At 32.2% G+C, this 16,478-nt stretch overlaps 2 protein-coding genes across 2 annotated transcripts; one reads left to right on the plus strand and one right to left on the minus strand.

The window, feature by feature from the left end:
• The first annotated feature begins 676 nt into the window (after positions 1–676).
• LOC108470974 (uncharacterized) lies at positions 677–2,146 on the plus strand. Its single transcript, XM_017772517.2, has 3 exons — positions 677–1,020; positions 1,108–1,327; positions 1,744–2,146. Exons 1-3 carry the CDS (start codon positions 815–817, stop codon positions 1,957–1,959), a joined length of 642 nt encoding a protein of 213 aa, XP_017628006.1. The 5' UTR covers positions 677–814; the 3' UTR covers positions 1,960–2,146.
• A 2,570-nt stretch (positions 2,147–4,716) lies between these two features.
• On the minus strand, positions 4,717–8,527 carry LOC108471098 (phospholipase A1 PLIP2, chloroplastic). The gene is made up of 5 exons (XM_017772682.2): positions 7,510–8,527; positions 6,412–6,912; positions 6,217–6,276; positions 5,580–5,996; positions 4,717–5,502 (listed from the first exon to the last, which is right to left on the minus strand). The coding sequence occupies exons 1-5, from the start codon at positions 8,194–8,196 to the stop codon at positions 4,921–4,923; spliced, it is 2,247 nt and encodes a 748-aa protein (XP_017628171.1). The 5' UTR covers positions 8,197–8,527; the 3' UTR covers positions 4,717–4,920.
• Between the last annotated feature and the right edge of the window lie 7,951 nt (positions 8,528–16,478).

Here is a 16,478-nt window from a genome sequence, read left to right on the forward strand (position 1 = left end):
AATACTAATGACCATTTATTTAATTTACTAAAAACAATCCAAGTGAAAAACTAAAATTGTCATAATTAGGTGAAGACAATGAAAATTTAATGAGTAATTAGGTTGTTTAAAAGAATATATATATATATATATATATATATATATATTTCAAGTATTGTACCGCTCCTAAAAAAACGCAAGTATCACTCATTTAGAAAGGAGGTCAAAATTTTGGTAATTTAATTAATTAAAAGTAAAAAGAAAATCTAAAATTTCCACAAAAACTGTTTATGGTTGGGGTTTTTCTTAAACTTGAAGGTTGGTTTATAATTCGAAAAGATTTAAATAAAAATATTAAATTTAAAAATAAATTTAGTTAAAAAATAAATTTATTTAAAATATAAATTAATTTTAAATTTAAACATTCATTGTCTAAACTTAGGTACATCTATTGTTAAGTTTATAATATTTTATATAATATAATTTATAATACATAAATATTAAACCTATAATAATATATAATAATATTATAATGTAAATATTAAAATATAATTATATATAAAACTTTAATAAAGAAAATATATATATAATCATTAAATATTAAATTAAAATAATATAAATAAATTTGAAATAAATTTAATTCAACTATTTACAAATATAAATAAAATCTTAAAATTATAATTTAGATACAAATATAACTCGACCCACCAACATCTCTATTCCTACCTACCGCACTTTAAAATATTAAAAGCGAAACAAAAAAACCCCAAGAAAATAGTTAGAACTTGTAACTACCCATTTTTTCTGTTCACCAAGTTCTAGATAATCGGAGAATATGGCTTGGATAACACGATTCCTAACGGCGGTTGCTTTCTTGGCTGTCGGCGTAATATTCTCGCCGGAGACTTTCGGATCACAATCGGATGGTACAAAATCTCCAAATCTCTCCTCATTCATTAAGCTGGCTCATCTCCTGAGCTTCTCAACCGCCTGGGGCGCTGCCCTTTGGGTCACTTTCATCGGCGGTATCATCATGTTCAAGTACGCTTTTCTATTATTGCCTTAATCGCAATATTGAAAACATTTTCATCAAGTAATAGCCCTTCTTTTATCTTTTTTATTACCTAGGAATCTGCCTAGGCATCAATTTGGTAATCTACAAAGCAAGATGTTCCCGGCTTATTTCTCGATGGTGGGGGTTTGTTGTGCCATATCGGTGGCGGCATTTGGTTATTTGCATCCATGGAAGTCAGCGACGATGCCGGAGAAGTACCAGCTTGGGTTTTTAGTCTCTGCATTTGTCTTCAATCTATCCAATTTGTTCGTTTTTACTCCGATGACCATTGAGGTAATTAATGTATTTTATCTAGTTCCTGTTGATCAAAGAAATCTGAATTCTGATATGTTATGTTAATTAGTATAAATGTGTGGAATTCAATTTCATTTCTAGGGTTCAGCTGGTTGGCAAATGAAAAAGAATTTTTTTTTTCGGCAATTTCAAGTCTAAAATGTTTAAGGCTTATAAATTTGTGAGAATGGTAGTATGAGTGGATGCTTGTGTTAAATGATACACAAGGGTTGACAGCGTTAAGCATTTTCTGGTTTGTGTTTTACATTTTCTTAGGAACCTTTGAAATAAGTCAATTATTTGCTGCAGTTTTGGATATAGCCTTTGTTATTTTAGCTTGGCTTTCTTGTTGATTTGCTGAATTGAAGTTGGATAAATGCAATGCCTTTGTGATATGATTATGTATGATATTGCAGATGATGAAGCAAAGGCACAAAGTTGAGAGAGAAGCAAACATTGGTGATGAAATTGGCTGGTCGAAGAATCAGGAAGCTGCAAAGACTAATCCAAAGCTTGCAGCCATGAACAAGAAATTTGGAATGATTCATGGGTTATCTTCACTTGCTAATATTATGTCCTTTGGCAGCCTGGCCATGCATTCGTGGTTCTTAGCTGGTAAGCTCAATCTGTAGTTTGCAGTTAATTTAGACATAGAAAGTCCAAGTTCTAAATTTGCCTTCCGGCTATGTAGATTGAAGTGATCACCTGTATTTTATGTTTCCCCTTGGATGAACTGTTCCAACTATTCCTGCCATAATTATGTAGAACTCAACCATATGGTAATAAACAGAATCTAGTCTTATTAGTGCACTTAACAAAGATCGCATTGTTTGAAGTTAAAAACTTTTTTTTCAATTATATTGCGTTTAATTCCGTGTTTGCAGTTTGCATGTAGTAGTATTGATTGCGTTGTATTTAAGGTGTTTCTTTGGTTTTGTTTATCTTCGGTGGTATCTGTTATCTACCTAGTAAGTAGCACAGCTACTTCATTGAACAAGAACTGGTAGGCTTCTTCAGAACAATGGAAATAAGCTTTGATCACTCTGATTTAATTTTATTGGATTCCCCTGCGTCCTTCTGCAGATTGTGTTCTTTGTTGGCAAAATAAACTTGGTGTGGTTCTGTTTATTTTAATCATGCAATGATGGTGGTAAAAATGGGACCAAAACAGCTTGTTCAACTACTATAATCTAACCAGATTTTTCAAGAACAGTTGCTTCTAGAATGTTGGGGTTTGGCAAACTACCTAAAAGAAATATTATTAATATTGGTAACATGTATGTATTAAAGTGATTTGAGAAGCAAGAATTTTTAAACTCCATTCGTGGCTGAATCATTGAATTTATTGTTGTAATTAAAAACATATTTGTTTTTTTAGGAGTTAGATAAGATGAGAAAGATTTGACTAGCGTAAAATGGAAAGAGAGGAGACTGTTGATTCGGTTTCTAAAACAATGGCAACCGACAAAAGCCCAAATAGATTATGACCATGGGATCCCTAAACTCATTGTCTGAGGGCCTTGTGTTAAACGACATTAGAACAAAAGAGCTTTCATGACTCTATTTAGGGACTGCAAGATCCCGGGCATTGGCATGGGTTGGCCCAAAATCTGTTACAACGCTTGCTACAGCTAAATCCATTACGAAGAAGAAAAGTACAAAGAAATGCAAGTCGCCGCTGCCTCAAAATTTGAGCTGAAAAGTTCCAAGCAAATCCTATGTCTGCTACCGCAGATTGAGTAGTATAGTACATCAGGCAATAATAATGTGAGACCAAATTTTTAGGCCAGTTTTGCCCACCATTTGGGCTGTCCAGTTATAGCTACGACCCTCCTAACCCCACAGACAGCCTATTCCGCAAGGCAAGGCAAGGTAACAAGGTCGGTCCCCTCCCCTGTGATATTTGAAGCTATAATTTTAATAACAATTTAATTAAATTGGATTAGTTCCTTAGTTCCAAGGAAATAGAAATTACTTGGAACTTTGGTTTTTAAACCCTAGTACTTGATATGGTTTGGTCCTTAAAGCCCCCCTTGCTGATTTTCAGTCACATTCATAAATTTGGCAGCTCTTACAAGAATGGTCCACCACGTCCCACTTTCGTCCCTCCTACAAGAGGATAGACGGAAAAGAACACAGAAATACGAATGAATTGAACTGGTTAAGCAAATCAAGTAGCAGATAACGATGGACTTGAAGTCCACACGTAAACGCTGTTGCAACGCGCCGTGCGAGGGAGATTTAGGCCTTCATTCATTTATAACAACAGGCTGACTTTTTGCCGTGTTGGATGGATAGGCTTTAAATTAAGGAGAACAGTCATATTGGACCGGAGGGCCTGTGGGGACTCTTATTTTGTTTGTAGATGAACCCTTTTTTTCCATGCAGCGCCGAGCAGACGAAAACTTTTATTCGTGGCCTGCTTGTCGACTATTTAGAATCCCTACATGTGACTCACCCATGTGCTTAATGTGGCTTATTTACGAAATGTAAAGAATCTCGGTTGGAATGACTGATTCTATCTTAGCCACACCCAAAAACAGCTCACCTCCTAATTATCCGAAACAACAGAAACATCTCCTCCCACGTTTATAAGAATATTCATGTCCCTCCTAAGTTAATTGCACCAGACACCCTTGAATTATGACTTTCATTTTAAATTAATCCTCAAGCTTCAAAATATTTTAATTAAACCTCCAAACTATTGATGTTATATCAATCAAGTTCTATTATTAAAATTATTAATTTGATCACTAAATGACATAATTTAAAATGAAAATGTTAAATTAAGATAAAACGTTTGTTATGTAACTCTTAAATTTGAAAATAAAAAATAAAGTAAAATTGAAAAAAAAAAGAGAGTGAATGCTAGTTTTTGTAGAAGTTTCAAAAATCTCAAATCAAGATTTTTGCGAAGTTCATTTATTTGAAATAAAATTTCATTTTAAATTATGTCACAAAAAATCTCACATCTTAATGGCCTCTTATTGATATAAGATCAATAGTTTAAAGATGTATTTGAATGTTTTAAAGTTTAAGAATTAATTTAGTATAAGAATCATAATTTGGGAATGATGGCCGCAATTAATTCTTTCCCTCCAACCTTGTCTGAAGGTTCACCCTTCATATGAAACCAAGCAAATTGCTGCATCATATTGTAACATATTTTGTGCACGATTTACTCATTGAAATTGTTACTCAGATATTTAGCGATGGTTAAGTAAATCTGATCCACCAAGTTCAACGTCATTGTCCATGATATGATAAGCGTGATGTTTTGCTGATACCTCCATGCAAAGAGGGCACAATAGACATCACCATCATTGTGCACTTCTGAACCAGTGATCCCAGGAGACAACGTAATATGAAATCCAGTAGTGCATTCGTAATTCAAAGTGTAATCCTTTTCTTTTTTGGGGTCTTTTCATTTCCTATAATTCATAAACAAATGCTATCTCAATAAATCTATTTGAGATTTCCATCTGATTAAAAGAAAGAAAAAGAATAAATGTCTTGAGTTTCCTTATCTAACTCAATGAATAAAGAATCGGCTCGCCACCTCTAGGAACAAACATTAAATCCAAATAAGATGATCAGCGGAGACTGATCAAGCTAAATGCACCTAAGAGTAACAGCTTAGCAGGCAACAAAAGAACCACAACCAAATGCATGTGCTGTGATGCAACCAGCCTACTGAATCTTTTCAAGGATTCTCTCCCTGTTTGTAAAACGCCAGCAAAGTTGAATTGGTCTTGCCCCGCATTCATTGTTGCTACTGACCTCCCAAGAATGATACCGCCCGCATTTATGTCGTGAGGTAATACCAGGGGCCACCAGATCTTGCGTCGCTGCTCTCTCTTGGTCTTCCTGATGCGTTTTAGCTCCTGTCGTATCACGCCTCTAACACATTTTAAGTAAGAATTCATGTCATGGTCTCTTTGGATTGTTCCTTCAGAACCATATGCAGAACGGTCGCTTAAGATCTCAAGTGGATGTGGTGAGTTAAAGAAATCTCTCTGTGCAGCCAAGAGCAGCTTCTCTTCACTATCATTATCTGACACCTGACAAGTTAGGCAATATAGACCAGTTCCTGAAGGAAGGAGATGATGGTGTGGAGAGAATTTCTCTTCTGGTTGTAAAATCAAAACTTGCCCCATTGGTGCATACAGTAGTTTCTGTAGTAAGAAAAGAAGAGTTGGTTCCATATTCTAATGTAGTTGCATATAGATCTTGAATATTTTAGAAACATTACCTGATTTTTAAGACAAGGAAGGTGGCGAAAGTTTCCATTAATAGCCTTTAAAAGCTCAGCAACATGATCAGGATAATTGCAAGAGAAGGCACGGGGAACAATGTCCCTGTGCATTATGATTGCTTGAATATGACTTCGTGGCAACCCAAGTTTGCGAAGAAGACTGTCACCACCACACATGATGCTTGGGGAACCAAATGTTACAACAGGAAGCAAGGATGAAGCTGGCACTTCACCTCTTATCAGCAACATGAGATTTATTAATAGTGACAAGCTGCCCCCAAGAGAGTGTCCAGTGAAACGGAAAGTTGCACGCTTCCCATGCAATTTTAAGTGGGAACGCACTTCAGGCAGCATTTGTTCATACATGCCTTTAGCAGCCTCATATATACCTCGATGCACAAGAACATCCAATCCCTAAACCAAGAAGATTGTATTGCAAGTATCAATAACAGGAAACAAATACATTTTAACCATTCCTCTATGGTTTCTTAACTGTATAGTGCATACCCAAAACAGAGGTTGAGGATTCCTTATTCTCTTATCTAAATAGGTTTACTAAGAAATTGAAATATGATGCAATTTGCACAAGCATGTTACACATTTAAGAATCCAAACAAAATTGTCAAGAAATTACCTCAAACTGAACAGGCTCAAAAAGTAGATTTGCCTGCCAAGATGCCAGCGTCTCAGATCCCTGCAGATACACACACCATAATTTGAGTAAAACCAAATGCTAAAGAGAAAAGCGATAAATATAAGTCAGGTCTTGTAATAATAGTGTCAAAGGCAATGGAATAAGAAGTGGTTAAAAAATAGTTATGCTACCTACCTGAATTACAAAGAATCTTGTAGCACTCTGATCATCATCGCATATAAACCACTCGCAAGGTGATGAATGTGTTGAGTTCAAATCATCAGCAACAGCCTGTTTGACTTCTTCTTTAGCAGCAACCACGGCAGTCACAGAGTCTGTGGTTGCCATTAAAGAAGCCACATCAGAATTTATCATATCAGAACCGCTGTCACTTCCACTGCTGTCTTTGGATGGACCCTTACTATTTTCAGGACTTGATGATATGAATGGAAGTATGGTCCTTGTATGGGAATGCAAATAAGAAGCAGCAGAAGCAGCTATCTGATATGCAGCTGAGGCACTGATCCGGGAGCCAAGGTTTTTCTGCTCTTGGCCTTCTTCATCATCCTTTTCATCCCTTTGTGGCTTTAGATTTTCAGATGACAACCCAATTTTCTCAGCTTTCGTTCCCAGCTCTCTCTTCTCCTTTGATGAAGTAACCATTCGTAAACCACGATATTTTAGCAGATTTTGTGGCTGGTTTTTTTCCCAATAGGTAAATGGAAGGAAAAAAAAAACATGTTATTTCTTCATTGACATAATAAGAATGTGTGTGTTTGCGAAGCAGGATAAAATCTACAGAGAAATAACTGTTTCATAAACAAAAAATATCAAGCCAACGCCTACAATAGCTAGAAAGAAATTATCTTCGAAGTAGAAATAAATTTTCAACAGTTCCTAGATCGACAATTAAATACAAACCCAAGATGCAATTATTGAAGCAAAACCACCCCAAGCCTACTAACATGCTACTAAAGGAATCATCACAATTAAATAAAAATCTCTTCAAGCACGGCTGCAACTTGCAAACCTTTGGTTTCTACCATCTTTCATGTAACTACAGCAAGAAACCAATTGGCTAACAATGTATGCAGTAAGACTTCATTCAGCTAGATCCAGAGTTTCAAAAAAAAAAAAATATCACAGCACTCAAGTTTAGCCTTAATAGAAAAATCAATAGAACTTCTCAGAAAGACAAAATTTACAAACTGGATTACTTAATCTCAGGTCTTAGAAACCCAGAACCGATAAAATATGAATGAATAGTAACAAAAAAACAACTGTGGATGTTACCTTGATATTTGGAATGTCATAAGCCAAGTTTCCGAGATACGACAGTTGAGCGTATAACTTAGCCTCAGCTAAAGACACCCTTCGTAGCATTTTGGAGAAGGAATCTTTATCGATTTCAATCTCATTTTTTTCATTTTCATCATCATCAGCAGTATCAACTCTACAGAATTCACAGATTTCTTCATCCTCATTGACGACACCGTTTCCATTGTTTTCTTCTTCTTCTTCGGTGTCCCTTATTTCGTCCGCGCTGATTTTTTCTTCTTCCCCTTCTCTCCACAACGACTTGACGTGCAAAATCTTCAAAACCCAATTCTCATTCCACCCTTCCGCCGTTGCCCCACCACTCACGTTCTCCTCGTGTACTATCCTCGCCTCCCCGCTATTATTCTCCACCAAAACAGCGTCGTCGACGGCCATCCCGTTGTACCTCTTGTTATTTCCACCTTCACCTCCACCACCGGGCCACAAAGATCTCAAGGGGTGCCGAAACGAGAACCTGGAAAAAGCCGTCCTCTGAGGAGGAACCCCCGCCGCAGACGACGATGAGGATGCCGATTTGTGATCCACAGATGAACGACCCACCGCACTCACTTGGGTGGTATGAGTCCTACATTCCAGAGGCCCTGACACGGAGATCGCCGGCGCCATCCCATGAATACCCGGTTTCAAACAAAGCCCATCCATTCACGAACACGATTGCGTTCTGGGTACTCTTCAAAACGTAAAAATATAACAGTATACTAAACAAAACAATACGAAGAAAATATTACAGAGGAATAGGAGGCAGGAATCTCGGGAAGCAAGCCTTTTAAACGTAACCAAACAATCTTTGAATTGCTACAGTCGTTTTCGACTTTCTTTCTTTGTTTCTTCTACCCTGATTTATTGATTATAAAAATCCTTCATCAAAATTCTTCCTTTACCCAAAAAGTAATATTATTAGTATAAAGAGAGATATTATAATAACAATAAAAGGTTAGGCAAATTTTAGTTGTTTCCGTATCCAACTCTAAACGGCAATAGGTTGAGCCATTTTCTGTTTTATTTTTATTTTTTTATTTTTAACTTTAGCCCCTGAATTATACTTATTTTCTTATTTTGTACGTAACTTTTTTCATTTTGATATCTATACTATAATTTCGTTACACTTTTTGACCCTTGCGGTTACCGGTATTAAAGAAAAATAGCAACTAATAAGAACATATCATATGTCCCTATTGACTGTTGATGTGGACGATGACGTGATTATTGAGAAATTATAAAAAATTATTTTAAATTATATAAAATGTAAAAAATATTTAAATTATTTAAAATTAAATGTTGTAAATAGTTATTAAATATTATTAAAATATTTTGAAATTATTAAAAATCATAAAAGATTATTTAAAATTTGTAAAAATTATTAAATGTTGTGAAATATATTAATAAAATTGCAAATAATTATAAAAATATAAAATTATTTAAAATCGTGAACCAGTAGAATTTAATCGAAATTTAGTAATTTTTATAATTTTTAATCGAATTATATGTTATTATTATTTCAAGATCTGAATCTGAAATTAGTAATACCAAAATAAATCAAGAAAATAAAGTAAATGAAACCATACAAAATCTCCTTATATTTTTTGGAATTTGTGGAGAAAGTTGAAGAAGAAGAAGAAAATAATTTGTTAATTATTTATATTTTTAATAATTATTTATGATATTTAATGATTTTAAAAAATTATAATTTCATAATAATTTTTTACAATTTTAAAATATTTTAACAATATTTAATAATTATTTACATATTTATTTTTTATAATTTTATATATTTTTAAATATTTTACTATTTTTAATTTTTTACAATTTTTATTTGGCCAACAATGTCAACGCTCATATCATCATTCACATTAGTGATTAATGGAAACATATGACATATTTTGATTGATTGTTATTTTCTTAATACTGTTAATGATAAAAGCTAAAAATGTAACGGAATTATAATTTAAGTATCAAAATAAGATAAAAATTATATACCAATATGAAAAAAAAAGTATAATTCAAGGGTTAAACCTTGAATAAAGCGATTTTTTTTTTCTAATTGGGAATTTCTGTTTATATTAACTTTTAAGGAATAAGGAGGAGGTGGAAACGACGGCGTGTTGGAGTTTCGTGCCGTGTGACGTAATGGGTTGGCCTGACTGACTCACTGGCTTCCAAAAATGTATGGGGAAGTGGGGGGTAATATCTTTTTGCCACGTCGGATTAGAAAGTTTGCAGATGAAGTAGAAACTCTAAAACCAAGCCTAATGACGTGTCCTTAAAGTTTGATCCACACGCCTCTACATGACTCACTACACGTTTCCACCTTTCGGCACTTGTCTGTCTCCTTATTTATTCACTTTTTTTATTTTTCCTTTATTTATTATTTGAGCAACATTACTTTATTTTGAGGACACTTTTCTATTTGTTTGACGTTGTAAAAGGGTAGCTCTATTGTTTTTTTTGGGTAAATTTAAAAAATAATCACTTTTGTTTATCTCAAGTTACAGTTTAGTCATTTATATTTGAAATTTAACGTTTTAATCACTTAAGTTATCATATTATAATATTTTAGTCATTGAGCTATTAATTGCCGTTAATAGTGTAATGGTAAGTTGTAGTGACACGTTAAATAATCATTTCAAATAAAAAATTTAGGTTAAATTATACAATTAATTCCTATATTTTTCTATTTTAAATAATTTAATTTTTTTCTTTTATATTTTTTAACTTTCTTTTTTTTTTCTTTATTTTTCTTTATCTTCTGCTTTCTCCCTTTGTTTTCTCCATTCTCCATTTCTATTAACATAGTTTTCCTATATTTTCCATTTGTTAAATATTTTTTATGTTTATGAAAAATGAAAAGGCGAAAGCTTAAACCAAACTAAAACTTGTTTCGCATATTCTCACCCTAAAATTATAAACCCTCATCATCTATCACCGCTTTAACGAACCAATTTGGATCTTTCAATGAAGTAGTGTAACAATCCATTTTTCAATGGTGTCGAAAACAATGGTTTCAGAACCACAAATCCAACAAGTAAGTTTGTATAATTAATATTTAAATTATATGATTCAATAGTAATTTTATAATGAATTTTGATTTGAGGAATTTTAACCAATTGAATTAAAAGTTAGTATAAGTGGTTCGGTTCAAAAGTCAAGTGGTTATTGAAAATGAGGTATTAGGACCTCGTTTCAGTAAATTAAAGCCATAAATATTTTTATTAAATTATAGGTGAATTGAAGTTTGGTCAGGTGATTTTGATGATTGATTGCTTAATTTAGGGGAAAAAACTAAATTGTAAAAGAGGTAAAAGTTAACCGCTATATATTTAAAATACTAAAAGGACTAAAATGGTGATTAGACCATGGTCAAAAGTCCAAGCGGTGGTGGCATGATTAAATCCACTAACTTTGGACTATTTGTTCATTTAGTCCTAATTAATTTAGGATTAAATTGAAATAAATTTTAATTAATCAATAATTAAAAATAATTAAAGTACCAATTGTGTAATTAAACCCTCCTTAGATGGTAATTATATCATAATCTCTTTTGATGGACACATATGAACATGATTTAGTAATTTTGTAAGTTATATTTAAGCGTTAATTTAGTAAATAGTTAAAAAGATAAGTTAAATTAAAGAAATTAAAAGATAAAATTAGCATTTCCTTTCTTCTTCACGGGGAAAGAACCGAAACACCATAGCTAAGGCATGGAAGCTTCGGCCAAGCTTGAGTTCTTCGATTGGATCAAGTATGGATTGAAAATCGAGGCATAAAGAAGTTACAAAATAGCCCATGTCCCTTATTGTGCTGTAGTCTAGTCAAGTAAGTTCATAATATTTCTTTTATGTTACAATGATTCCATATATATTACATGTTTATTATAATTAGATCCAACGTTAAATTCAACTATTAAATGATTTGAGAATAAATAATAACTGAATATGGTGAACATATGTTGTTTCTAAATAGTAGGCCTTGAGTTGGTGTTATCTATCAGGCTTTGTGTTGGTGTATTTATCGGGCTTTGTACCTAGCGGGCTTTGTGCCAGTATGTTTATCGGGCTTTGTGTCTAGTAGGCTTTGTGTCGGTGTTATCTATCAGGCCTTGAGCTAGTGTTATCTATCAAACCTTGAGCTGGTGATTATTTAGTAGGTATTATGTATCAGTGATACAAACTGTAGGGATGGCTTGAAATCCTTCATGTGTTGTGGATTCTCTGCAGCTTGTGTGAGTACCATTATGAGCCGGTCAAATTTCTGAAGTTAACTTGGATGAGTAATACCTTGAAATTACCTAAAATGAGATCTTACTAAACAATGACTTTGAAATATTATTTGAATTAATGTATTGTACAATACTCACCTGCTGTGAGCTGTGATTGATAGGAACTTTGTTATTTAATTTTATAATTTGACTTGTTATGTTAAATTTGGTAAGATTTATCATTTGATTTAACGAACTTAATAAGCTTCAAGTAAGCTTACTCATGCTTTGTCCTTATTTTGTAGATTATATTTTGTGGTAGGGAGATCGGATCAACTCGCAAAATCACACTATCTTAAGCACTAGGTCAACTTGATTGCTTCTCTGGTCATTTCAACTAGGTCAACTTGACTGCTTCTGAGCTCCTGCAACTTGAGATAAAAAAATTTTCCCTTTATACCCCACCCCATCCCCTATATAAATGCTCTTTCTTCATCCCCTACTTATCCACACTTGAGTCTTCTCTAAATTGTTTTTTTTTTCTTTTTCTTGCGTGTTGAAATTTTGTAGTTTAAATATTTATTTCTCTCTCACTTTGAGGGAGAAATAATCATAGTTTTAGGTTGTGTTTGGGCTCACGGTGATGTCATGGAGCTTGGTAACCTACAAATTTCACCTGTCATGTGTAACACCCCCTACCCGTATCCATCATCGGAACAGGGTACAATGCATTACTGGATCTTATCGAATCATTATTAATTAGGGGAAAAAGTAAAACAAAGTAAGCATGTAATATTTAATAAATTCGTATAACATGGTAATTAACTTACTGTTTTTTTATATTTAACATAATTATGCAAAGCATAATTATTCGAATTGATCATGAGCCCTAATACCTATTCTTATCACATTGTTAGTCATATAATTCATATAAATATCAAGAAACATGTATGGACTCAACTTTCATTAAATTTCTTATATGCATATACTTTTACACATCATTTATTCACATAACTTATAACAATTATATCTATGTATTTTAAATACGCTTTCATAACAATTTGTCTTGATTTCAGACTATCTCACATTGGAGCTTTACTCATCAAATCATTTGAAATACTATCTTTATACAAATGGTACACTTGAGTTGCACAATTCTATAATTATGAACGAACACATTTATAAAATATAATCCATGTTCATATATCATAGTCTCATATCTCTATTTATCAAGTATATAACCATCATTTTCTTGTGTTTCAGATAAATACATATAACCATACATAAGCATGCCATTCATTATTTCTTCTGTCTATCACAATTTCAAATGATAGATTCATGTGAATGAGCTCAATAATAACCATGAATATACTTACCACATTCTTTCACACATGTTCCACTTATAACATTTTTTTTTTAATATTTGGCTTGACAGTTACTAAGCAATATCGGATGTTCATTTATTAGGCAATATCAAATATTTAAATTATTCTTTAACACATATAACATTTAATTCAAACATGAATTTATAACATTTTTCATTTTAACAAAGTTTAACATTTACCAAATATAATCGAGCATGTGATCAATTTATGCATAAGTCACCCACATATTTTCCTTCTCCTCCTCTCCATTCCACATCCTTAATGTATATAACACGCTTATAAGTAACATTACCTATAATTTCATTATTTACTTATATTCATATTCCAAAGCTGTCCATCCGTTTCATAGTCACTAAATTATTTTTAACTTGAGCTATGGAGCTCCAAATTAAGATCCGCTAATTTTCCCTGAAACTAGACTTACGTACATATCTTCTTACCATAAAATTTTCAGAATTTTTGGTTTAGCCAATAAGTATAGTTTATTCTTTAAAGTCACCCCTGTTCTGTTGTCTGACAGTTCTGACCCTTCTACACTAAAAATTAATTAACTCCTCGTATAGGATTCGAATGATGTTCCTGTTTATTTCTCTTGAAAATAGACTCATTCAAGATTCTAAACATATAAATTTAAGCCCCTAATTATTTTTATTCAATTTTTAATGATTTTCCAAAGTCAGAATAGAAGAACCAGAAATCATTCTGACATTGTCTCACAAAATTTATTATATCTCATTATTTACATTTTCATTGCTTACATCGTTTTTTCTATAAGAAACTAGACTCAATAAGCTTTAATTTCATATTTTATTCATCCTCTCATTCGATTTCTACAATTTTTGATAATTTTTCAAAGTTAGACTACTACTGCTGTCCAAAACAGTTTTAATGCAAAATATTGATTTCCATTTTACCCCAAATTTCACAGTTCATACAATTCAGTCCTTGCTTAATTAACCCCTCAATTGAGCTAATTTTTCTCAATTCATACTTTAGCCTATCATTTTAAACTACTTCATAACCCCTGAAAATCAGAACTTTAGCACTAGACCTTAATTCCAAATTCTTTCATAATTAGGTCATAAAATCAATTTCCATCAATTTTACTTGATAAAATCATCATACATCAAAATTAAAGCTTCAATTATATATTTATTCATCATGTGCTTCCAGAACTCATCCATAGAAACTTTAAAAATTAGCCATGGAATCAAAAACTAATGACATAGTAAGTTGGACCCAATTGTAAAAGTCCAAAATCTTAGAAATTTCAAGGAGAAAGCAAGAATTAAACTTACATGAAGCTAGAGTATGAAAACCAGCTTGAACCCTCTTCCATGGCTATTTTTCAGCCGATGAAAATAAAGAGAAAATGAAGAGAATTCTCGACATTCCAATTTGGTCCCATTTTTATTTAGCTAATTTTGGCAATTTTCCAAATTTGCCATTATTTCACCCATTTCCTGATTTTTCTCAACTATTGCTGGCCAAAATATCTCTTTTGGGCTTATTTTCACTTTAGGTCCTTCCTCATTTGACAATTGAGCTATTTAATCCTTCTAACAACTTTTACATCTTTTTCAATTTAATCCTTTTTATTTAATTAATCACCCAAACGTCAAAATTTTCTAAAGAAATTTTAATACTACCTTATTGACACTCCGTAAATATTTATAAAAATATTTATAGCTCGGTTTAGAACACCGAGGTCTTGAAACTTTTTTTTCAATTTTTTGACTAAATAAATCTTTATAAAACGCAATTTACTATTTCAAAAATCTTTTAAAAGCTACATTTGGCTCATAAATATTAAATAATATAATCTACGAGTTCATTTTTTGAATTTGGTGGTCTCGAACCACTATTTTCGACATCGTTGAAATTTGGGCCATTACAACTCTCCCCCCTTTTAGAATTTTCATCCTCGAAAATTCTTTGGGGGGAGAGGTTCAAATATTTTTCACTAACTAATAGGATCACCAATTTTCAAAGCTAAAACATTAACTACCACTTCTAACTCATATCAGATAATTCTTTTCATACGATTTTTAATTGTTTAAAAATGTAGACTATTACTTTGTCTTACTGCATCAAAACACAGTTTACTCACTCAATGATATATCACTGTAAGTCACAACTTTTTTACCCGATTTAGGCTGAACCAGAATTGATGCTTCGATCAACAGAATTTTTATCTGGTCAAAAATTTGCTAACATTTATTAAACCACTCAAATCTTACATCTTTCTGTAATAACTGTATCATCAGTATAGCTATCAATTATTAACACCGAAGCTTTAAATTTTTCGAAGTTGTAACCATCATACCAATTGAAACTATAGTACTATAATAAGGTCAGCGTCTCAACCTTGGAAATAAAATAATACTTCAATATCAATAGTACTTCCCAAACAGAAAAGAAATGACTAAAAATAGTCCCAATAACAACCAATGCAATAACATGATATCCACAATCTGTGATTCATATTACTAAACTTCCATATTCGAATCAGGAGTTATAACAGTAAATGTAATGGTCTCCGACTAATAAATATCTTTCTCTAATATATATATATATATATATATATATTATATTATATTATATTTACAATTCAGAGCTTCAATCAATAAAAGTAGAAAACAACATCATATGAATCTTTTTATCAAATCTTCTCTCAAGTATAATTTATTAGAAAACTAGAGATGAGATAAGCAGTACCGCTCATATTTTAATTAGACTTTAAACAATTCCATTTAACATCATGATCAGCCAACCTTTCTATAAAATAGTAATCACATTTGAAAATGAACAATTACATAGATTTATATATATATATATACAAATCATGTAGAATACCCAGAAAAGATTGCTGTAAGATATATAATCATAACATTTGCAGTTAGATATATTTTCCATTTTCCAGTAAATTCGTTTTGTAGATACCATACCTGAATAAATCGATTACTCATGAATAAATTCTTTCTTAACAGTAACATTGCGTATTCTGAATAATCCTCAGAAAAATTATTTGATATCTCAGTCATAATCATTTTTACTTACTAGTCTATTCTATATCCTTTCATTTCACAAATTATTTTTAATTCAATCTTTTAAACACAAACCAAAGATAATACTTTACATTGTAACGAAAATTGTTTACCTTTTTAACAGAGGCCCACTAGACTAAACAGAACACTTAGAATATACGGAACTGATATAGAGGTGCATTATTATGCACTATTAAATAGAGAGCACTAAAGTGTTATACAGATAGTACAAATGTGCTAAACGGAGAGCACTAATATGCTAATAATCAAAGAGCGCGCTAGAGTTCCTTAATG

This window comes from Gossypium arboreum, chromosome 11, assembly GCF_025698485.1.
Source record: "Gossypium arboreum isolate Shixiya-1 chromosome 11, ASM2569848v2, whole genome shotgun sequence".
NCBI classification, from domain to species: Eukaryota; Viridiplantae; Streptophyta; class Magnoliopsida; order Malvales; family Malvaceae; genus Gossypium; species Gossypium arboreum.